The following is a 26572-nucleotide window of genomic DNA, read 5'->3' on the forward strand; positions in this document are numbered from 1 at the left end:
AATTTAATAATATTTAGTATTAACTATATTATATAATAATATTCTAATTTATAACAACAAATAATACATACGGATAGTTAAACTTAATTAAATTGGAGCACTTGGAAAAGTATAAAGGCACAATTTTTTTTACTAATATTTAAGAATAGTAAATAATATTAACCAAAATATTCAATTTAAATCACTACTGAATATAATTTATTAGCACTTGTATGAAACTAAAACACGTGTTGTGAATGTAGAAACTAGAATAATGTGGATATATATTATAAATATGAAAACAGTGATCAGAGGCGACAAGCGTGCCAACATGCACGACTAATAGAGGTTCTATTTCTATTTTGTTGGTAGCTTTTTTTCGAGACTTAATGAGCGGTTTAGCGGGCAGCTTCAACCTGTTAATTTTGTGTTACAGTGATGCGCGCGCATCTTAAAATTTCACTCTCATTATTATTTCATAATGTGCCTAAAGAAGAATGACTTCAAAAAAAGGGAAAAAAAAAAACCTACCCCCGAGTTTTGAACCACGGCCCTTCAGCATATTGACCGCGCAGTATAACCACTGCTCTGACAGAAGGTTACGAGGAAAATGTGTATTATATTTGATGTAATACCAAAATAATGTGGTTTTTTTAAACCTTGCAATTTTCCCTTTACTATGACTATTTTAGTTTACCAAAAAAAATTCTATGGTAATTTCACTATCATAAAGTTTCATTTGGCACACCAATACATTTGGTATGTCCCCTAATGTGGGTTTATGTTCATACACGTGGGTCCGCCATCTTCCTGTGAAAATGTCGTCACATGGTGCGCGCGCAGCTTCAACCTGTTAATTTTGTGTTACAGTGATGCGCGCGCATCTTAAAATTTCACTCTCATCATTTTTTCATAACGCGCCTAAAAAAGTATAACTTCAAATTTCATTGAAATCCAAGAGGGTCAGGTTGAATTTAAATTAAAACTGTGCTGATTTGACATGGAATGACCCGTAAAAGTATTGAAATATTATTTACAACTTACACATCATAAAAGTATTCACATACTACAATACTTGGATCATATTTATCATTCTACATTGATTTTTATTCATTAAGTAGTTTTGATACTTCTGCTGAGGTATCACGACGACACATGGGTGAGGTGTATAGAACAGCCCTGAAGACACGATAACAGCTATCTTCAGGAACACTCCAAGAATTTGAAACCGACATTGAGCGACTCCTGCACCTCGCCTACCCAGAAGCAACAACAGAGTTCTGCCAGCAGCTAGCCACCAGTGTATTTATAGACGGACTCAAGAGATGCTGAGGTTCAGCAAACTATTTGTTTGGGCCGGCACAAGAAGAGCTATGAGGCCTTGGTCCATGCCCTGGAAATTGAGGCAGCACACAGTGCCTCAAGAAACACATGCATCAGGACAAGGAGAGCTGGACTGGAACCCTAAAATGAAGCAAATGCCAGAAACACCACTAATGAAATAGATATTATCAAGGCATTGAAGAAGTTGCTGAATGACGCTCAGGTAACCAGATCAGTGCAGTGCTTCATCTGCAATAAACCACGACATATCCAGTGGGACTATCGGACATGCACGAAGACATCACAGCAGGAAGAGAACAGGAAGATCAAAAGGGAAATGAGCAGTAGCTGGTGTGAGGGGGCGGATCCCAGCTCTACAGGAAATGGTTGTCCCTTGAGTTTTCCTGTATCTGTACTTTGTAGAGGCCATGACAGTTTGTTGCTCAATGGATGGGTCAATGGCAGACAGTGTTTACTTACTGTTGACACTGGAGGCATCAGCATCTATAGTTCGTACAGACATTGTAAGTAGGGAACAGCTGAAGAGAACACCCATCTCATACAGACTCTAAACAACTACCAGACACACTTCACCTTTGCATGAACAGCTGGATTTAGTAGAGTTAAGGATTGGAACTTGGACATTAACACAGAACTTTCATGTTGTTGATTTCACAGATGAGGTGATTCTAGAAGTGGACATCATGAACCGATACGAATTCCTTATTGATATGAAGGGCAGGCACTGTGTATTAAAGACGAAGAGGTGGCTCTGTTTACCACCGACCAATTAGAAGTTCCTGTAATGCAAGTGGTAGTTAGTGAATCTGTTTCAATTCCACCAAACCATAAGCAGATAATAGCAGCTAGAATTATGGGAGACCCTAGAGGCAACATGAGCTACCTGATTGAGCCAGATAGCACTTTAGAATTGAAAATGCTCCTGGTTGCTGGAAGCATTGCACGGTTCGGTGAAGTTGTGCCAGTCAGGGTGGCCAACCTCGATTCGCAAACAAAGTTCTGAAACAGCCCCAATACCTAGCTGTGAACCAGTCTCTTGGGTAGGCCAGTGTGAGTCTTCCTCACCTATTAGACATGCCGAGCAACCATTAAACCCAAATCTAGAACATTTACTAAGGTGATGCCAAAATAATCTAACAAATGAAGAAATAGAGAAGTCACAGCTTTTCTGGTAAGCAACCAGGATGTATTTTCTTTAGGGGATACTGACCTTGGGAGAAAAAGCCTGGTCTACCATCGCATCACCTGTGTTGATGCGATGGTAGGTCACACAGGTGATGCAGAGTCAATCCAACAAGCACCACGGCGGCTGCCTCTAGCAAAACAGGAATATACAAAGAAGTTGATCACGGGTATAATGGAGGGTGGTGTAATAGAACCATCAGCGAGTCCTTAGGTTTATCCAGTCATTTTAGTGGCCAAGAAGGATGACCAACTGAGGTTCTGTGTGGACTAACGGAAGCTGAATGACTACACCAAAAAGGACCACCTACCCACTCCCACGTATTGATGATACACTTAATACACTCTCTGGCACCAGATGGTTTTCTACACTGGACCTGAAGAGTGGTTACTGGCAAGTGGAGCTGCACCCAGAGGATAAGGAGAAGACAGGGAATGGGCTGTTCTAGTTCACTGTGTTACCATTTGGGTTATATACTGCTCCTGCAACTTTAGAGATTGATGGAACTTGTCCTGCATGGCTTGACTTGGAAAACATGCCTAATATACCTGGACAACATTATTGTGTTAGGAAATACAGTGAAAGAACATTTGCGAAATCTCCAGGATGTATACGACACGCTTCGCCATGCCCATCTTTAGTTAAGTCCTAAGAAGTGCTACCTGTTCCAACATGAGGTCATTTCTGGGACGTATCGTATCGAAGGATGGAATGCGAACAGATTCTGAGAAGATCCGATCTGTTAACGAGTGGCCTCAATCTACGGATAAGCATGAAGACTCTGTACCTACTACAGGTGGTATGTGCCTGGGTTCTCGACAATCGCGAAACCACTGCATCAGCTGACTGAGGACAAGTGACAATTTATATGGACTTTAGCATGTGAGACTACCTTTCAAGACCTCAAGGAATCCCTATGTACTAGCCCCATACTTGCCTACCCCTATCAACATGGAGAGTATATCCTTGACACAGATGCAAGCGGAGATGATTTGGGTGCTGTACATTACCAGGTTCAAGATGGAAATGAATGAGTAATAGCATACTAGAGCAAAGTTTTATCTAAGCCTGAACGCAACTATTGCATCACACGACGAGAACTCCCGTCTGTAGTAAAGTCTCTGGAACATTTCCACAAATATTTATATTGGAGAAAATTCCTTTTAAGCAATGACCATGCCGCAATTAAGTGGCTACTACAGTTCAAGAATCCAGAGGGACAACTTGCTAGGTGGATTGAACAGATACAGCAATATGATTGTCAGACATAACACAGGAAAGGCAGAATTCACAGCAATGCCGATGCCCTCTCCCGAAGACCTTGCAAGGTAGACTGCAACCATTGCAATAGGGCAGAGAAAAATGAGGGGATAGAAGCTGTTCGGCGAACAATGATAACTAACTGAGGATAAAGGGGATAATGTCAGCCTGAAAGCAGTGCAGCGACAAGATCCTTACCTGTCACCCATTATAAGCTGGCTAGAGAATGGTACTGGACGTGCAATATGGCATGAGATCTCCAGTGACTGAAGGGCTGTGAAAGCTTACTAGGCACAGTGGGATTCCTGGAAGATGGTGAATAGGCTGCTAATTACGGCATAGGAAAGTCCAAATGGAAAATTAGTTACAATGCAACTACTACTTCCAAAGAGTCTAGTGGCAGAGGTGTTGAAAGAAATTCATAATGGTACCTCTGGTGGTCATCTAGGGGTGAACTAAACTCTAGCCAAGATCCGTTAACACTACTGTTGGTTGAGGTGTCGCCAGAATTTGGAGGCTTGGTGTAGACAATGTGAAGCATGCTCGGCTAAAAAGGGGCCACAACACCGGAGTCATGGGAAAATGAGGGCCTATAATGTGGGGACCCCTTTTGAGAGGATAACCATCACAATCGTTTGACCATTTCCCAAGACTAAAGATGGTAACTGGTATATTCTGGTAGCAATGGATTACTTCAGCAAGTGGCCAGAGGCTTATGCACTTCCTAATCAACAAGCCTCCACTGTTGCGGATGCAATAGTCAACTTCATTTGCAGATTTGGGGTACCAATGGAGCTCCACTCAGACCAAGGCCGCAATTTCGAGTCGACAATATTTCAGGTGGTGTATCGGTTGCTGGGAATAAATAAAACCATGACTACAGCCCTACATCCTCAGTCCGATGGCATGGTGGAGAGGTTCAACAGAACTCTTGAGGAACACCTTGGGAAGGTTGTGGACAAGCATCAACAGGATTGGGATCAACACATCCAGTTGTTCCTAATGGCATATAGGTCTGACATCCATGACTCTAATGGGAAGATACCTGCGAGTATATTGTTTGGACAGGAGTTAAGGCTGCCCTGTGATGTTAAGTTCAGTCGTCCTCGCAGGGAGCTGACCATCACTGATTATGTGAATCATCTTGAGGAGCGAATGGTGCTTATACATGAAGAAGCCCACCAAAATCTTTGATTAGCGATGAATTGAATGAAGACTAGGTACGACCTGAAGACTGCCTCAACCGGATTTCAGGAGGCGATTTGGTGTGGCTGTAAAACTTGCAACGAAGGAAGGGAAGATGCCCTAAGATTCAAGCAGCATGGGAAGGCATGTATAAAGTCTTGAAGTGGCTAAATGATGTGGTCTACTGAATCCAGAGAGGAAAGAGGGGACGGATGAAAGTGGTACATTTGGACCGACTGAAGGAATATGCCAGAAGGGATGCATTACCTGTATGGGATGAACGCAGGACGATGAAACGCGCCAGATTCTGAGCTGGCTGGCAGACCAGCACGGCCACTGCCATCACACGCCGTTCACATGCCGTCCACTGAGGTAAAGCATGCCATGTTTACCTAGCCAGATTACATGGGTCGTCACAACCCGCCCCCCGGCACACAACCCAGCGCACCGTCCCGCCTCGGGCTATTATCACCTTTAGCGTCCTGGGAATTCCCGGCTTACAATGGTTGCTGCGTGGAGTGGCATGAACAAGCGTCGCCATTCTCGATGTTTCGAGCGTTGGGTCTGCTTGGGGTGACGTGACTCATCACCGCCACTCTCATCGGTTCGAGAAAGGCACCACAGGTACTTATGCAGTGATGCTGCCTTCCGCAGGAGTTCCGAGTAAGTTTCAAGAGTGAAGGGAAGAGCGACATCGACGAAGAGGGTACAAGACCTCCTTGAGAGTGGCGCGATGCGGAGCAACGGTAACAAGAGATTGCTACTGGGTTGTGCGAGACTGTGTGTGGACAGGCGCGAGGTAAGGGGCGAACCACTGTTGAGCCTAGCTCCAGTGAGGAGTGCGAACTGTGGAACTTGACAAACAATGAGAGACTGGCAAATAAACATTTTAAGTGCCAGTGATTGGTGTTTGGACATTATTTAAGTACAATTATTTATTAGTAATGTAAATATTAGTAATTAATAAAACTGAACTAAAACTTAATTGGGCTATCCCTTACAAACCCAGTTCTCCCCACATAGGTCGTAACAATACATACCTATCAGATCTTTAAAATTGACTTTTAAGTTTGCACCTTCTATCATTTACTATTCTGGTGGTATAAACATACATATATGAGATAATTTCCAGATACACCTGTTAACACACATCATTTAGGCCTTAGTTAATAGAATTTGACCTTCCTAACTTCAAATTTGGATATTTATTTTTGAATTCCAGAAACAACTCATTAACAGCATAGTATCAGACTTTTTGTGTCTGAATTCTGATACCATTTTTTTTAACTGTTACACAGTGTTTTTTTCTGGGCATCAGTCTAATATACTCATACTCTTCATAAAATATTTTAATATTTATTATTGTTTCAGAATCAATTATTTTACCTTTATTCTTTGTAAGTTCAGGTAAAATTCCTTGTTCTTTTGTAATTTCTTTAGCTAATCAAAATAAATTTTCAAAAAAATTTAACTATTTACTCATTTTCTCTATTCCATGAATTAGGAAGAAGGTTGAGAATTTTCACTTTGATTTCTTTATCAGACACTTTACATTTTTCTTTTAATTTCTGAATCAGATCTTCATATTCACCATTAAGAAAAAAAGACCATCACTGATCGAAGAAGTAGAAATATCTTGGTCAAATTACAAATAAAGATTTTTTCTAATTGTATTTTAAAACATATCCAACTTTTTTTTCTTCAAAGCAGTAACTCTTTTTGCTGAGCTCAGTTTTCTTATTTTATTAGGTGCGGAAAGTTCTAAAATAGTGCATGCTGAGTCAATTTTATCAAAAACTTCTGACAGTTCATAAAATTTTGTATCACAGTGGTCCTCAGTTTTTAATTCTTGTTTCTGTTTAGCAAAGATTTTGGTGTAACAAGTTGGACATAATGAAATAGGTGAAATAGGTGAAATATTGTCAATATTCCTTTTTTTTATAAATGGTCAACTATTATTTCTCTAAGTCCTTTTGTTATAGCTTTTTTATGTTGCTGAAGTGGATCACTACAATTCTGAAAAAAATTTAGCTGAATTTAAACAAAAATATTTTTCTCATGGTACTTGCAGATAGTTTTTACTTCATGACCAACTCTACTTAAAAATAAAAACTGATCCTTTTCACTATTGTTAAATGTTGCAATTGTTTTCGGCACAACACTGTACACAAACTTACGGTACTCATCTTTCTATAAAATTCCAATATAACACTGTTATTCCATATTTCCAAATCACATTAAACTTCACAAACCACTCAAGTCAAACACATAAAGTAAACTGAACTATTGTAATCAGTATTGCTCTGTGTGTGTATGCATGTGCGTGTGCATGTGTAAGTGTATGTCTGCACGTGTGCATTCGTGTGTGTATGTGGAACCTTGCCTGAAGAGACTTGTTTGGGCAAAAAGATTACAAGTCTAGACAAGTGTCTACTTGCAAGGATTGTTGAAGTCTATCACATAAGTTTGTAAATAGGTATGAACATCCACACATTTTGTTGAGTAAGTTTATTAGACCTATTGCATTTTCAGAGATTATCTTATAAATAGAAACATGACATAATATGTTACGACTTAAACTGAATAAAAATTAATGCACCAGATGGTGCATTAATTGAAAATATAAATTTAATTACTAATATTACTTGAGATAATATTATAATTTATTAATGAAAAATCTAATACATAGTCAAATTTAATGCTCCGTCATTCTCACCTAAATTATATGTTTCTTATGGAATTTTTGAAGTCCTCTAGCTTTACTTGTAGATACCTATCTCAAAGATTACATTTTTACAACAGTATAATAAATACTCTATAGAGTGTTTATCTGTAAAAATTTAAGATTTTTTTTACTTTATTCCAACACATCAGGTTATTTTTTAAGTTTCCAATCTTGAAAGCCCACCCATAGCTCTTAATAAGCAAATCTCACAGTTGAAATTTTTTTTAAATACAGTGCATTACAGTAGCTACACATCCCCACAAAAGTAATACAGAGAATAGTTTTATTTTGCGAATGATATACCTAAGAAAATGGAAAATTTGTCATTTTTAAAGTCAAACTTTAAGGTTGATATTTGCTATTTGGGATACAATTTTTCTTAAATGTGTACTGGATACAATTTTTCTTAAATGTGTACTGGATACAATTTTTCTTAAATGTGTACTGAAGATAATAAAGGCCATATCTCCTGAATAAACTGGTTTTGTTTCATCAACCTTGAGTTCACCAGTTATGAGTAATGAAAGTTAATGCAAACCCTTAAGCTGGAGTCACAATGCCACAATGAACAGAACATGACAGGCCCGACACTCTTAATTAGTCAAAACTACAAGGTCACCGTGATGTAAACACGACAAAATATATGCCATGACGGTCCGCAAGAAGTAGATTCTATTTCTAATTTCGTCGTGTCGTGCCGCACAATGGAAAGCAAAACTAAAACCTTACGAACTAAACTTCAAAAATATTTAACTACTTGGTGAATCTTCATGCTAAAAATGAAATTTTGTTTTACATTTGTGTACACTTTCATATTTGTAATGTGACTTCAACTGTTTATTACGTTTATTTTCAATTTTTAGCATTGATAACGGTGGAATTATTTTTTATTTATTTATTTTAGTTTTTAACATGCCCACCAACAGCCTAGGGCTTAAGCAGTGGGCACAACACATATAGACAGGTACAAAACAGAAAATAAAAGACAATACAAAAAAAAGGTACAAAAATGGTCACTGCACGTACCTGGACACTCCCTCTCGTCGGCACCAAAGTAGGCAAGCTCTACCTGAGATGAAACCACAGCAGGTAGGCACATCCACAGTTGGCCAACATACGAAAACAAGCATACCAGATACTTACAGTGACCAAAAAAAAAAAATTAGTACATCAGAAACACAACACATACACAATGGAATATAATTGAACATAGAATATAAAATTTAGGAGCAGATAATTTAGAATTTTAATACTAATAACAACAAAAATACTAATAGGAAAAACCCTCATAACAGAAAAGACCAGCAATTCAGTCCTTACAGTTTGGCTGGGCTGGGACGTCACAGCAGCCCCCTTTACACCCTTAGTCAAGAAGCCTCCCACTCCTTCCTCCCAGCTTCCCATCCCCAAGTTATCAGTCCCAACTTCTGCAAGTGTTTAAGGCCAGAATTTTAAATATAAGCATATATAGGAGAAAATAGCAAGACTATACATTAAGATACGGTAAGAAAATGTACAAACAAGGAACCTTACAAAAACTAAAAATTCTAAATAATGACTAATTAACAATAATAATCTTGGCATATAATTACAGATTTAGAAATATTAATAATTTTAAAAAAAAAATTACTTTGCTTGTTGAGTGGAGTAAGTGATGTATTTAACATCTACATTTCATGATTTGTTTACTGTAGATGACATCATTATAAATGTGGTGAAGTGCAAAACGTTTGACATAATAAAAGTTGAAGAATTTTCAACCCAGTATTATCAATGATATATATAAAGTTAATTTTCGAACTATAAGTTTTAAATAACGAGTGATCCTAACTAAGCTGTACGGTTAACACGAGGAATCAGATTAAGTAGAGGAATGTTCATAAGATTTATTAGTTGGATTAATCTATTTTGAATATTTTCTAATTTATTTATATCAGCCATTTTGATGCCATTCCAGATTATTGAACAGTATTCCATTTTGGATCTAATTAATGCGAAATAGAGGTAAAGAACTGAATCTGGATTAGCAGCATGAACAGTAATAAATTTAATAAAGGTAAACATCCTACGATAAAAAGAGCATAAATAATCAACATATTTATGAAAAAATAATTTGGAGTCTAGAATGGCACCAACATCTTTAATAAAAGAGATTTTGCAATTAAATATTAGTGTTTTCTAATAGGTAGTTAAATTTAACTGGCTGGTATTTCCTTGTAAAGGATACTATTTTTGTTTTATATTTATTTAGTGAAACAAATTATTTTTCATCCATTATTGACTTCTATAATGTTGTTTGGTAATAAGAAGTAATCATTAGATGATGTAATTTTCCTGCATATTTTTGGGTCATCGGTAAAAAGTATTTCAATAGAGTAAATTTGGACCTGAATGATAGAATTTATAAATATATTAAAAAGAAGAGGTGATAAAGTACCTTCTTGAGGAACACTAGAATAAGCATTAAACAAGGAAGAGTTATGATTGTTCATAGAGGCAAAAAGCTTCTGTTCTTAGGTAACTTGAAAAACAACTAAAATAATTACATCACAAACTAAAAGTTGATAATTTACAAAGTATCAAAGGCTAAATCGAAGTAGCAATCCTGTCTTCTATTGGTGACTTCAAAATATATAAGATTAAGAAAAGTAAATTGGTAGCTGTCGACATTCCTCTTCTAAAACCATGTTGATTACAAGATAATTTATTATTAATTTGAAAGTTTAGAAATTTAAAGATTATTTTCTCAAAAATTTTGGAAAAGACATTAAGTAATGAAATTGGCTGATAATCTGAGACAATTTTGAACCTTTTTTGTGAACAGGGATTACTTTACAGTTTTCCATTTATTATGGATAACTAGAGTTTTCAAACTAGTATTTAAAATATGTTGCAAAAGAGGTACTAATAAATGGGAACAACCTTTGATAATGAAATTGGGAATACTATCAGGACCTGTGTATTTAGATGTTTCAAGGCCTTAATACACCAGTATACTAGACTTTCAGAAATCGAAGGGATAGGTATAGTCACTATAGACTGGTCAGACAAAAAACTTGTAGGTTACGATTAGAAGATATATAGATACTATAAAAATACTGAGCAAAAACAGTTGATAGCAATTGGATCACTAGATGTAACACCATTTAATATTTACAGAATGTTGGTCATAGTATCCAGCTTTCATTATTTTTACATATCGCCAAAAAAATTTTGGGTTCATTATTATGTTATTGTTAGTAGTTCTAGTCCATTGAATTTTGTCATGTTTAATTAGGTTTTTAACTATTTATGGAAATGAGAAAAGCATGAAAAATAGTACAAATTATGATTTATTTTATAAAGTTTGTGAAAATGCTTTTTAGGTTTTAAAACTTGTATTGGTTCTCTAAAAAACCAGAGAGCTATTTAGAGCTTTTTTTTTTTTTTTTACAGATAAAGGAATAAAAGTGTTAATTTTATCAGATAAGCAGTTAGTTGTTGTTAAACAAGTTCATTAACATCAGAAGTATTACAAATGTAGACCAGTCATGATTCTTGATTGAATTATAGTGACCAAGAAAATCACCATCTTTGTAGTTTCTAAACACAGATAACATTGTTTTTTGAGAGATCATCTAAAGTGATGTTTATGTTTAAAGCTGAATGATAATGATCTTCTTTAAAGGGGATATTTATATTCTAAAAACTCTAAATATAGGTTATACCGTTATCATTAAACCAAGTCTCAGTCTGACAAATAACGTCATAGTGGGAGCTTGCAGTGTTATTAAAGAATTCAATATATTTGGTTCTTAATCCTGTGACATTCTGATAGTAAATTGTCAACTTTAGGTTTTGGCTTCACTGTAAATGATTATGATGCTCCTTTAGGCACTGTCATAGATGTAGATGTGGAGACACATGCACTAGTAGTTGAATGTTTAGGGCTAGGCCTAATAGAATTGTTGGGTGGCCATAAAACAATGTTATTTATTCTAATAGACATCTTCGAGCACACATACACATGGAAAGATGTGTATGTATTGTATTTAGTTCTAAGTTTGGTCACCTTGACTTGTGACAGGTTAAGTTCATTTGAAATATAGTCAATGATTTCTTGTTCTTGAGCTAACGGATCAGATTTGATGACAAAGTGAGCCTTTGTTATTTTAAAGGTGGGTTTGGAGATTGTTTTAAGGGTAGATGTATTCCTAATACCCACAGTCATTAGGATTTTTTTATTTTCTGCATCACGTTTGGGTTCAGATTCCATTATTTCTAGGCTTGTGAGCATGTTGCATTAGGAAGAATCCGTCACTGTCAACTAGAGGTGGGTCGAAAAGTAACAACCTGATACTTTGTCAATGATACGCGCCTGTATCAGGAACGGCAAACGAGTACACTTGAAAAGTATCAAGTACTTTAGTATCAGTTCAGAATTTGCCTGGAACACCACGGCCAATGTGAGCAGAACCCGATCGCAGATGACGGTCACTTGGGCGGAGCTTGTGAAAGGGGAGGGAGCAGGAACGACGAATAAGGGATAAAGAAGGGAAATAATGTAGGGGAGGAAGCGCAGGGGAAGGCGTTGAAGGAAAGGCGCAAAGCGAAATTGTTACGAGTCGTTTGGTTATTGTCCCACATCAAAGTACGCTCAGTGCGCAGTGCGTGCACAGTCTCGTTCAATAATGAAACTAATGAAAATTTAATATTAAAAAGTACATTAATACAAGATATAATATTTATATTTGTGCACCTAACAGCTATGAAAATGCAAATAAATTCTCAGTTGACACTAATAACAGATGTAATCAACAAATGGACTTTTTTTTAAAAAAAACAATTAGTAACTAGTGTTTTCATACATTAAAAGATTACGATTTTATCAAAAATTAAAAATATATAAAACAGATACGTACATTAGTGAGCATACTATATCAATGTTTACGTTTCAAATGTTACTTCAGATTAGTCGATGATGATTTATAACTCAGTTTTTGTTTACACAAATTACAATTAGCAAACTCATTATTTTCCGTAAAAAAATTCCACACAAATGAAGTCTTTTTCTTGCACTTATCCATTCCTTATTTCACTATAAAGATACTAACTACAAAGCATGACAGCCCGCAACAATGTACATGGTGGTAATTAATACACGGCCAGGACGAACTGCAGTGAATGTTGAACTGATTGATACTGGCTGTATCAGGCGGGCATGAGAGTAACAGAGGTAGAGAATTACCGGGCATGATAAATAATGTATCAGAGACACCGATACCTTTTTACGCTGGTGATGACGGCACGGAGGATGTGTACCCTGTAACGAGAATTCTGATACCTTGTCGCTTCCTGGGACAGCTACTGCTCTGATACAAAAGTATCAGAGACTTGTAACTAGGTACATTACTGTATCAGTATCAGGTTGGAACAGATACCGAAAATTGCTGTAACAACCCACCTCTACTGTCAACATGCTGGTTGTTGTTGACTTTGTCCTTGATGCTGCATAATTCGTACTGAGTAAAAGGTAGGTCAACGGTTGAATACCGCTACTAGAGCCACCCAGAGACTCAACACAGGCTCCCATCTTGTTCATTGGAGATTTCATAATTGCTTGACTGTAGGCCATTTCCTGAGTACTCTTAGCATACAAACTTTGCTTGATATGTAACAGTTCTTGTTGAGTCATTCCGTGTGAAATCATCGAATTTTAAAACTAATAGTTGCTCAAACATTTGAAAAAAATTTAAAATTTTTACCCAAGAAAGTCTTATCAGTAAACAGCTCAAAACTATTTTTATTTAATTTTTATCTGCCACCATTTTGAATCAGGGCTCGATTAACTTCGCTACTGCGTGCAAAAATAAGGCCTCGTAGAGGTTTTTTAAAAGTTTATTGTTGGCATTGACTAAAAGATAGAAGTTTCTTGTCTTTACTGATAAAAAGAGAACATTATAGGCTTACATAAAATATATAAAAATATATTGAATACATTTGGAAAACATAAGGAAAATGACCTTGAAATATGCCAAAATATTGAACATTTTCAGCAATTTTCATGACCTTTAAGGTGACTTGGGGTTGGAACCAATAGACCAAATTTTCTGTGTAATAACTACGGCTAGAGTACTTTTCAGCTGTGTTGAGTTAAAGTAAAGGTTTTAAGCCCTTCCTGCTTTTTTTTTAGCATCAAAATTTCAAAATTTTCAAATTTTGCAAATTTCAAGGTCAATTATCTTAAAATTCTGTTCATGCCAAAAAATACATCTATTAGTGATTATCAAAATGTGCAAGTTTCATTTTGTGGTTCAAACTGGTTTAAAAGTTAGAGTTATTTGAAACATGTGTTAAATTGCTATACACATAAGTACTTATAATTCAACAGTTTGTTGTTCATGTTTTCATATTATTTTTAAAAATGTCTTTGTCATTAAAATTAAATTACACTTAAACATTATATGCACAAATTGGTTTAGTAAAGAAACTCTCAATAACATTCTTTACACAGTTTTATATTCACTTGTACACTTTAGATACCCCCGTCTGTGTAAGGAGACATGGATGTGCATGTTCTAACAAGCAAGGCTAGTTTAATCATCCGCCTGGCAAGTTGTAACATGTCTACAGACAGTGCCAACCAGTTCAGTCTTGTGTGTGTTCTCAAAGAATGAAGATGTGTTTCAGTTTTTTTTTATCCTAAGCAGCTACGTATGTTTTTTCGTTTGTTATTTGCAGTTGTGTGAAGTTCTGCAGTGAAGTAGCTTTCTTGAATGTCAACTAGGTTTTCTTACTGGTTTATAAATACATACTTTTAAAATGAATATAGAGCAACAATATTACAAGAAATATGAAGTGCTCTGTGGGAACGGTTACAAATGAATACTGTGAAAATCACTCCTATGCTATGAAAAGTCAGAACTAAAGACTGCATCACAATTAAATGAATCACAACATTACCTTCTCAGAAAAAGAGTTAAAATAGATTGTTTAGCTAGTGTGTGTACTTATCACGACAAGAAATATTTGGAGAAATACCATCATTTGTTTGGAAATTCGTGTTGTGATCCATTTTCATGCCATAAAAAAGTTATTAAAAAAACAGTTGAGGGAAATAACCCTAGTGTTGTCTGAAAGATGGCCCACACTGATTCCTGGTAAATCTGTTTGTTGCTCTTGCCATAAAAAACTCTCAACACCTTCAAGTAGTGATTATGAGAACTGTGATGTTGGAAAAAGTGTTGATGAAGAACCATTGCTTTCATCTGAAATTTTCGTGGAATCTATCAATGATGCAGGCTCTGTTTTAGGAGTTTCGTCTACTAAAATAATGAAACTTAGTGCTGAAAAGAAAACACCTAGAAGTAAAGCGAACTGTAAGCAAATTTTCTGGTGCGATTCAGAAAAAATTAAGTGACACTTTTAACATCAGCTGTGAATTTCAAGATAAGGAAGAAGAATTAAAACTGAAGATTGCTGATACTGCCACAAAAGACTTACAACATCTTGTTGAAGATCTAAAGCGAAGAATAATTACCAGCACATCCAACAATGAGAAGATACAAGTTATAAGTGTAGTACCAAAGAGCTGGTCAATAAAAAAAAAATACACAAGAGTTAGGTGTGAGTGAATACCTAGTTAGAAAAACCCACGAAATAGTTCAGGAACATGGTGTCATTCCACAGCTTACATCTAAGAAATCAGGGAAAAAATTGTCCAAAGAAACTAGAGAGTTGGCTGTTGAATTTTATGAAAGTGATGAAGTTAGCAGAATGTGTCCTGGAATGAAGGATACTAAATCAGTTCATCTTGAAAATGGAAAGAAAGAACTAAAGCAAAAACGTTTAATCATATGCAATTTAAAAGAACTAGGACAGAAAGATTAAAGAAGAACATCCATCAGTAAAGATGGGATTTTCAACATTTTGTTCTCTATGCCCCAAGTGGTGCATCCTGGCTGGAGCGAGTGGCACTCATTCTGTTTGTGTGTGTTCAATTCACCAAAATTTCAAACTAATGACAATAGCAGCTAAAATAGATGACTGGAAGATCCTTCTTGAAAAATTGTGTGTGATCAGAACAGTGAAGACTGTATGTTTGGGGAATGTGCAAAGTGTTCCAGAATAGCATCCTTGAATTTAGATGAAACATTGAACTGTTACTGTGATGAAGATGATAATATAACATATCAGCAGTGGATGATGAGTGACCATTGCAGTCTTGTTACTATTATTGAAACATATGCTGAATTCAAAGAAACATTTGCTAGTAAACTAATGGTGTTGAAAAAACATCATTTTATCTCACATAGTCAATCACAGTTTTTGAAAACACAGAAAGAAAATCTTAAAAGTGATGAATGTGTAGTGATTGGTGATTTCTCTGAAAACTTCACATTTATCATACAAGATGAGATCCAGAGTTATCACTGGATCAACTCTCAGGCCACACTTCATCCCTTCTGTGTGTACTACAGATATGAGACCAGGAATTTATGTATTTGACACCTTTGTCTTATGAGTGACTGTATGAATCATAATACATCGGCTGTGTACACATTCCAAACAAAGTTGATACCATTCATTAAGTCCTTTGTTCACAATTTGAATAAAGTTGTTTATTTCTCAGATGGAACAGGAGGTCAGTACAAGAACAGGTTCAATTTTACTAACCTGTGCAAACATAAAAAAGACTTTGGAGTTGATGTTGAGTGGCATTTTTTTGCAACAAGTCACGGCAAGGGACCTTGTGATGGGGTAGGTGGGACCGTAAAGCGACTTGTGGCTAAGGCAAGTCTGCAACGACCGGTAGAAGGCCACATTACAACACCAATCAGCATGTTCAATTTTTGCGTGGAAAACATTAAAGGAATCGACCTTGTCTTTGTAGAGGAAAGTGAAGTTCGAAAGTTAGAGCTTCGTTTAAAAAGTCGGTTTGATGAAGCTAAAAGAATTGTAAGTACTAGAAACCATCATTGTTATGTACCAAAGGATAGGTCAACAATACAAGTCAGCACCATTTCAGCATCATTCGTAAGAAACCATCAAGAATATACTATTGATGGAACTCCTGTAGTTTTTCATGTCAGTGACATATCAGTGAAGGACAATATTGTGTGTGTTTATGACAACAGATGGTACATTGGTAAAGTTTGTGAGGTTTCAAAGGAAAAAAATGATAACCAGGTGGTATTCTACAAACCAGGTGGTCCATCAACAAGCTTCAGTTTAACAAGCGATGAAGTCTCATGGGTGGTAATGAAAAATGTTTTGGATGTCCTCCGACATACAGAGTTCACAACTATGACAGGAAGAACATTTAATATTACAGAAGAGAAAAATACTGATCTCTCATTGAAACTAGAAGCCCACTTTCACAAATAAAACTTCGGCATCACAACTGTACCAAGTGAATTTCAAACTGTGTAAAGAATGTTATTGTGAGTTTTTTAACTAAGCCTTTTTGTACATATTATGTTAAAAGTGTAATTTAATTTTAATGACAGACATTTTTTAAAATAACATGAAAATATCAACAACTGTTGAATTATATGTACTTACGTGTATAGAAATTTAACACATGTTTCAAATAACTCTAACTTTTAAACCAGTTTGAACCACAAAATGAAACTTACACATTTTGATAATCACTAATAGATGTAATTTATTGGCATAAACAAAAATTTTATCCGGTCCCCCTTTTAAGATATTGACCTTGAAATTAGCAAATTTGAAAATTTTGAAATTTTGATGCTAAAAAAAAGCAGGAAGGGCTTAAAACCTTTACTTTAACTCAACACTCGCTTTTTAGATCGTCTACCTTCGCACAGAGAGATTTCACTAGTTTTTGTAAATCCTCCATATTTATAATATCAAACTTGAATACATCAATCTTCAGAGATTCGTTCAAATGTTGTAGATCTTGGATTCCTGTACTTTTCATACCCTTTTTTTCAGGTTCATGTAATTGTCACTATCCCAATTCAATAAAAATGGCATCACTAGGTAATAATTAGGGTTCTGCGAATATTCGAAATTACCGAATTCGAGTTCGAATTTTTTGATATTCGATTCGTAAATTCGAATCGAATTCATTTTACAATAATTCGACTTGACATCCCCCTCCCCCATTTTTAAAAGAAATGTAAATGGACGATTACATCTTCCACTTACAAAAAATTATACATCGAAACCCCTTATTTACGTTACCGTTATTTACGTTTTCACGTTATTTGAACCATTTTATTTCTGTCCCGTTTTAACCTCATTGGATGTAATGCAATGAATTCCCGTTGTTTACAACGCGCCTATTGCTTTACGCAGTTTACGCCGTTCGTTCTGATAAAACTGCTTACTAACTTAATTAATCCTATTACAAAGTAATCTGATATGTAAATCGTGTTTTAGAGACTTTTTTAAAAGTTAAAGACTTCATCTTAAACGTCTCGGGAGTCGCTTTATACCGCTTATAAAAACGTAAACAGCACCAGTTTGGTTGTGTTGATTCCTGTTTTTCTGTATAGAGCGCGCGCACGTAGTCGAAAATTGATGTCGATAGCTCGCAGACTGCATGCACGCGCGCGCGCTCTGTCAGTTACCAAGTTAACCCGCACGATCGTTATGCGTATAGTTACAAATCATGTTCTTTTCCTTTTTTTTTTACGTTGAATAAAATGGTTTTATTGCATCACTCATTATTTAAATTATTAAGCTTGCTTTCGCAAAGTCTACTTTTTAAATAAACGTACTTTCCATGAAAAGGTCTTGTTTTTATGGATTACTTTACATTTTTTTTGCATAATAGTATTCTCCGTTCTCTCTTACCAGAGTTTTGGAACAAACATTTTCATTGGCTGACCTCCGCCGCGCACATTATTCGTGCCCAAGAAATAGTCCCTTTGTTACGTACCATTTGTAAGTATTTTTACACTGCTTTTTTTATAACAATTGTTGTTATATAGCATTATAGCGTTTCACCATTAATATCCAATACAGTTTAATGTGTCAGCAAGTATTTACTTACAATTATGTTACCCGGCGCAACAGTTGTATTTCGGATTCGTGCGCGCACGGTTTGTTATGGCTGACGCCGGACAAGGTTTTGTAAAGCACAGAACGGGAAAGCCTTTGAAAAGTACACAGAAAACTATTGTGTTGAATGTTTTGAAAACATTTTCAGACAAATATTCGGATCGTCGTGTGAACGATATCGCGACTTTAACTGCGAAATTTACGAGTGTTCCGAAGAGCAGTGTGCTTCGTGCAAGGAAAGAATTACAGGACACTGGGACATTAACAACTCCCGGGAAGAAAAGGAAACGCGAGTATCCTGTTATCAAAACTTGTGATGATTTTGTGAAGACGGCTTTTAGGCGTAAAGTGCATAGTTTTTTCTTCGCAAATGAACCACCTACGCTGAACAAAGTGCTACGGTGCTTCCTGTTATATTACTTCGCCGTTATTTTATTAGCACCGACTGTACTGAAGTGTGTGTGTTGCAACTAGTGCTTGGCGCGCAAGAAGAATTCAGCCTATCACTTGCTGACGCGGTGCAGTGATACGGCGGTGTTTGTTTATTTCAAAACTCAGCTAAGAGTGAACCCACGGTCTCACCCCTAATTATAAACTTGATTTTAGAATAAAATGTGCAATGCTTACGCGATAAAAACTGTAATTTTTTTTTTGACGTGATAACGTCTAATAAATCGAAGAACGCAGCTGCACGCACGAAAAAATGTCCCGTTACGCACATTGTTCCGTTACGCTCATTGTACGATTTCGCCGCATCTATCTCTCTTCCACTCGATTGGAAAAACCATCGATTTGACTTTTACGAGGCACATTAAACTTGAAACACTCCCATTAGTTTCCTACTTTTCCTATCATCATCCTATCCTTAACAGAATAACACAGATTGGAAGAAGTTAAATAGCAAACATGTATAAAAGTTATAGTTAAAATAATCTCTTTGTTAAAGTAATAAACATATTTGAATTAATGAGTGCAAATAAAAGTAAATTCATCAATTAAATTGTAGATTTAATTTCACTTCTTCTTTGTATCCATACAAAGTAGTGATAATTCAATAAAAATTATTAAATTTTATTCATAAAAGTATGCAATCATTTCATCAATGTTTCGTTATGACGTCACGTTAAACTATCGTCCGTAAACCGACTTCACAGACAACCAATTTTTTTTCTTTTGTACCACTTCCTTATGCTGTGATATTTTGATTAATATTTTTATCCTTGAAAGTCAAACATGCTAAATAAGGTGGCAAGTGAAGAGAGTTTTCTCTACAGTAGGCAACATAGTTATACCAGCCGCAGAGAATTGTTGTTGCCGCACCATGTCGATGAACTAACCTTTCTCCATGACAATTTGAAATGATTTGCGAAGTGATTTATAGACATATCATTTTTAATTAATTTTTTTAATTTTTGAGAATCTGGTTGTGCTTCTTCAAAGTAGTCTCACTTTAATTTTAGTTACTTGATTTAAACTGTGAATTATGTGACAAGTTTTTCAAAGGAGGTATGTTAAAAAAAATTTATGATCTATGTTATTTTAATAAATATTCCCAAATTCGATTCGAAAAAAATTCGAAACTCGTGAATTTTTTTGAAATTCGATTCGAATTCGATTCGATCTGAAAAATCACAATTCGCAGATGTCTAGTAATAATCGAAATCCCAGAAACTCGGGTTGATCAAAGAGTGAAGAATTAATACTGTTAAGTTATTAGTTCACTGAATTACAAAACAAGAAAATGCATTAGTAATAAATCCTGCAGAGTGTGGACGAACACGTCTGTAGGCTATAAACGCATGGCCGATACCGACTACGAACGCACGGCCGCACGCTTTCTGTCCCTTATCAACATATCTACAGCTTGCTTCCCTGTATCAAAAATAAACTTAATCTCATTTTAAGCAAGAGACTACTAAATGTTACATTGTTATGTCTTCAGGTATCAACACAAAATAAAATATTCCTATAGGGCCTACTGTTGTTGGAACATTATATACATTTTATTGACACATTTTGCCTGGAATGATTTGCCGACAGCCATATTAGAGTTTGCAGTGTTAATGTTGTGGTATTGTGACCCTACACTATTAACTCTGTTGTGCTGGAACAATGGATGCCTAATAGGATTTGTCATGTCATGTTGGTTGTGGCATTGTGACTCCAGTTTTACAAACACAAAAATTAGCATTTGTAAAACAAAAAAGGCTGCCATCGGAATTCAGAAAAAGATAATTTTAAATTAGGTTATTTCGCCTCTCAAGTCATGTAAGAATCAACAAACAAAAAATCATTTGTTAATAAAATGGTCTGGACCACTTGACATGGAATGACCCGACTAATTATTTAAATATTCCACAGTACGTACTTTTAAATGCAATTAAACCAAACGAACTATCCACCCTTTTATAAGTAGGGTAGGATGGGGTAAATCAATGGAAAATTTAGTTCTTACAAATCATGCTCATACTCTCAACACTTTTTGCATTGTAAAAATGGCTACAGCAGGAGAGTTCATTAATGTATCATGCTGAGATGTTTTTATAAACATAAACATAAACATAAATACATCACAAAACAAGAAAAATATTGAGTTTTGTAAACTAACTCTTCACTCTGAGGTTTAGACTTCAGTTTATACAATTTCTTGTGTAGCCATGTTCTTTTTTATGTACCCATGTATTTTTTTTTTTTAAATTTTAATCTCTCTTCTCTCTTTCTTACTTTTGAAATGTAAAAGTACTGTGTAATATTTAGTTTTTGTGGTTGTACAGTTTGTTTGTATATATGTATATATGTATAGGTATATGTATATATTTGTATTAATTGACTTGTTCTATATCCCGGAGTCCTTACCTCCATATGGGATCTACAGAACAAAAATTGAATAAATAAATAAATTAATTAATAAATTAAAAAAGTTTTATTGCAATAAAAAAATTAAAATAAAAGTTACCTCCCATTTACCCCATGGGGGATAATTTGGAGGTATGGCTATAAACCCTATTGAGATTCATGTTAAAAATGTGGGGTAAATTGGTGCTCAAACAACAACTAAAACCTTTACAGAAAACATACTTTCATTCAAAAATTTTTTGTTAAAAATAAAAATTGCCAATTCTGACCATTTTTGTTTTGTGCAGGCCTCCTCATCAGACAAGGTAAATAATTGATGTTGCAATAAGTTACTAACTAGTAAAATTGTATTAAGAAAAACAAACTTTTTTTTTTACTTTTACAGAATTTTTATAATAAACGTACAAACTTTGACAAAAAATCAATGTTTTTGGACCTGAAAAAACTTAATTTATTAAGTTAAAATTAGGAAATGTACTTTTAAGAAAATAACTTAAAAATCCAATGGTAGGCCATGTTTTTAAACTACCTATATAAGCTCTAAAATAAACATCCAAGCTGTTGATGTTTGTTATACAATGTCAGTAAGACCTATGCGCCTCGAACTGACGGGAGTTGGTGGATTGACTAAACATAAAATGTCATCTTCTAAGATGATCTTCATACTTCTCAGGTCAAATGAAATTGTTATGGCCTTTTATCTGCACAAAACTAAGGTGGTGACAAATATGACCCATACGCCACGTACCACGGGAAAGTCGTTGAACACTGTATGTTATTAACATATGAATAAACGTAAACATTTATAATTTTCATGTTCTTCTCTAAACATGAATTAATAACTTACATGTGCTTCTACTATAAGGGGCGAAACGTCTGCTTTTGAGTAATTTATCTTGTATGATTTTACTTATTACTGTTTATTACTGTGTATGTGTGTTTTTTCAATGATAAGAGATAAAATTATGATTCACCATGCAGTTGTCCAAAGAAGAAATATACCCAAATTACCTTTGATATACTCCTGGTAGAGTAATTTGGTGATACTTGATAAATTTCCAAATTAAGTAAGGGATCATAGGAAATATCTTAAGCAAGTTGTTTATAACATTTTGAAATAATTCTAACAAAAATTAATTGAAAATAAAAAAGATCCAACAATTTCCCCATACCAGGGTGATTTAGAGGTAAAATTTACCCCCCCCCCCCCTACTAAACATGTACCCTTTAACATAAAAAAATAGTTGCATATGGATAATTATAGCTTAGGATATCCTTTTTCCTGTAATAGCATTTTCCACCAATTTTTTTTTTTTTTTTTAAATCTGTGGTTTACAACATGTTTGTTTTATTAAAAACAAACAAATTAAGGTTTGCAATAGTAAAAAAAAGATACAAACTTCTCACTTTTTCTATTTTTGTATGTAATAGGTATTTGAAAATAAATATTTTTTTATTATCTAGGAATGTATAAGCAACACTTTTGCATTATTAAAATTTAATAAAATACACAGGCCACCAGTAGTATTGGTTGTGGTATTTGGAGCTGATTTCACATGAATTTGGTACCCTGATTTCAAATATGGCATTAGTTTTTGCCTAGGAGGTCAAATTTCCAAGATATAACGTTTTAGTGAAATGTACATTTTACGTTATTTTAGGTTAAATCCATGAATTAAATTTAAAAATTAAACATGAAATTATTATTAAGTTACACAAATATTATTATATTATTAAAATATCATTAGTATATACTAATATTAGTATATATACAAAAAAGAACCAAGTCATTGATTGAACCAACTAGTATAGTCATTCAAAACTTCAGAAGCTTCTTTTTCATGAACGTCTTGAATATATCTAGGGACAGCCCCTTTTTAAATTCCAGCAATAATCCGTCAGCATGGGCGTATCCCATCTTCCTTGATAGCGGTCCTACATAATTTTAATATCTTGATGAAATCTTTCACCTTACTCCTCCCTGCTGTCTTAAATTTTCAGGAAAACATTCCATGTGGCTGTGTACATAGTCATCCTTACAACTCATGTTACACCCAAGGGATTTAAAAATTTTTAAGCATATCCTTTACCAGTTCAACATGGTTGTCTGATTTTCCTTGGCCCAGAAAATTTCCGACAACTGCAACAAATTAAGTCCAGGATTTTCCTTCAGCCTCATTCATCAAATTTATGAAGGCTTGGTCCTTAATGAATGTTCTTATTTCTGGACCGTTAAATATTTCTGCATTAATTTCTTCCTTACTCAAGTGAGGCATTTTTCCCCCTATAAATGCAAAGCATGATCCATCATTGTCAAGAACCTTTACAAACTGCTTCATAAGGCTAAAACTGACAAGCTGACATCAAGTTTAGTTGAAGCTTTGAAATATTGTGTCAAGCAGATGGTATTACTTCTTTTTTTCAGACTTATCTAAAAAAGTATGTACAGCTGAGAGAAAAAAAAATAATAATTTCATATTTAGATTCAGAACCCCAAATATAGCTAGAATCAGTTCCAAAATCCTAGGCGCCGAAAAAAAAATTTTCTTGTTGGCCTGTGTTATAAAAAGGGTTAAATTTTTTATTTAACGTATACCTCCGATTTACCTCATCCTATCCTATTTCTGATGTAGTTAACCTAACCCAACCAACTATTCTAACGATTTCACGTAACCCAATAAGTCTATGAAATAGCTAACAACTAGTAAAGTACTTTAAGTATCCACCGTCCTCTTATGGAATTCAAACCATGTCAGAAAAAACGTTTGAATTAATTTTTCAGAAGTGGATTTTTTTCGTCAGAATTACCATAAAACGTACCTTTAGAGCATATTTCTCCTTCGTTTTCTTCGAAAAACACTGTACTACTTTTCCATTAATCCCAAGGCCCAAAACAGTGTTAGATATTTTATAGTCATCAGTTATTGGTGTTGCTTTTGGAGATCTGGATACAGGTTTATTCATTAATTCATTCATTTCAATATTATGGTCTATTAAGTATTTTCTATATAATAATTTAAAAATTATAAGTCTTCCAAACCCATTCTTCTATCTTGTTTAAATTATTGTCAACCACCCTTCACAGATAAAAGAAACAAGCACTTAACTTCAAATCATTTCAGTGGCTTAGGGATATGTCCTCAGCCATAAACAATTTATATTTCAAATTTATACTTTAAAACCTTATAGGGATAAAGTAAAAATAAACACCAATTTAATGTCAAGAGTAAAGATTTAACTATATGAATTTTCCAAATTTGTTTTCAATAAATCATTTTATACAATATCGTGCAAAAAATGCTAGATCATGCTGTGGGATCAATGGCATTTAGTATTACATTTATTTCAAAATATGTATGACTATAATTGAGGAGCTTTCGTACAAACCCTGACTAGCCCAAAATAAATTATAACGAGATTAAGATAGAAAACTTGTAAATCGTAGAAAAACGTTAGTAAAAATTTGTAACTATAAGTATTAATTGAGCTTAAATTGCTTATTGATGTCAGGTTAGTAATAATATAATACAAAGTTTAATATGGTGACGCCGACCGCCAATACTCCTCTATGTCGCATAGACCGTTATGCCTCATCAACGTCTCACAAAGGCGTGTGCACCGAAAGCGCTCGTGCGCGCACCGGAGTGAAGGGAATGCAACGAGGCGAACGCCAGGTAACAAGTGCTACGTCTACAGAAGGATCCGGCCGGGTGTGGCATATCCCTCCGCCGAACTACAACAAATTCAATGTATGTATTTTTTCCACAGGAGATTATTAGACATTATTTTCATTATTTAATATTTTATTTCTTTCAAAATTATGTTTCACTGTGCGCCTTGTCCCGAACCTGGCCGGTTCAGTTTCCCGCGAAAATCACACGTTTCCGCGGGAGGGCTGGCGGGGGAGGGGGGTCGCATGCGGTGAGAGCGGCAGTATACTTCCAGAGCTTAGAGAGGCTGGCAGCTTCCGCGCAACACGGGACCAGAAACTTTCATTTTCACTCATATGTAGTTTTCAATAAGCATAATCTTTCGCAAACCTTTTCTTCAGTTCCGTGGTCGGCCTCGACATACCATGTGGTATTTAACTTAAATTATTCAGTGCACCAAGACGAGCGTTCGTCGTAATATGTAAGTACTGTGGGTGATCTACGAGACGTTACGTCGGCACTTCACGCGATAACTTAGCCAACCGGCTAACTAGTTTCAGCCCACACGGGGCAGCCAGTAGGCAACACGTGCACGCAAACTTAATAACGAGTCAATGTCTGGGACAAATCTAAAAGTCAGGTAGAGTCGCCGGAGTTATGGGCCTACGTGTCATTATCCCAGTGTAATACGTAATGTGTAATTGTGAAGTTGACGTCGACCCAGAGGCCACCCTAGCTCCTACAGGCCGTTATGGCGCGTCACCGCCTTCTTCTGTGCGCGGGCGTGTGCGGGAGCCAGTGGTGCCACCTTCAATAAATCAGTGTCCCTCCGACGTAGTTTTTTATGTATATTTTCTTTTCTTTCAGCAGGACATAATTTTTATTGTAAAAACTATAATATCATCCATCATGTATAATTTAAATTAGAAGGGTAAATAACATGTATTTTAATATGCACGGGGTGAACAAGTCGCGGGTTCCCGTCCACGAGGACGTGAGATGCTGCACGAGACGCGCGCGGGGAGGGGGTCGGCGCGAGCAGAGGAGGGAGTCGCGTCTGGAGAACCGCGGAGGAGTGACGTGTCGGCCGCGAGCTCTCGCCAAGACGAGTGAAACGGGTGAGCATAGAGGCCTCCGGGCTTAACGACAGTGACGCGGGGAATAGATCAGCAACAGTCTTCGAGTCGTGTCAGGCAGTTCGAAACTATGGAGATTAGTATGTCAACTATTGCCAAGGGGTCGCCTTATTGTAAATAGTTTAGTTTTCTTTTTATTAGTGTTTCATAATTTTTTTCCTTTCCTCTCGTATGTATGTATATATATATATATATCTTTATTCGCTTGTATAGTCATGCATTGCCTAGGATAAAATAGTAC

General features: G+C 35.6%; 1 protein-coding gene across 1 annotated transcript in view; it reads right to left on the reverse strand.

Annotated features, from left to right (window-relative positions):
- Positions 1 to 9080, reverse strand: part of LOC134528911 (MAP kinase-activated protein kinase 2) — a 151462-nt gene extending 142382 nt beyond the window's left edge. The window contains exons 1-2 of the mRNA XM_063362577.1: positions 8997 to 9080; positions 8703 to 8741 (exon numbers count right to left, since the gene is read on the reverse strand). Of these exons, the coding sequence (XP_063218647.1) occupies positions 8703 to 8741; positions 8997 to 9080 (123 nt within the window). The remainder of the gene's footprint in view (positions 1 to 8702; positions 8742 to 8996) is intronic.
- Positions 9081 to 26572: the final 17492 nt, after the last annotated feature.

The sequence above is a fragment of the Bacillus rossius genome, chromosome 2, assembly GCF_032445375.1.
Source record: "Bacillus rossius redtenbacheri isolate Brsri chromosome 2, Brsri_v3, whole genome shotgun sequence".
Lineage (NCBI taxonomy): Eukaryota > Metazoa > Arthropoda > Insecta > Phasmatodea > Bacillidae > Bacillus > Bacillus rossius.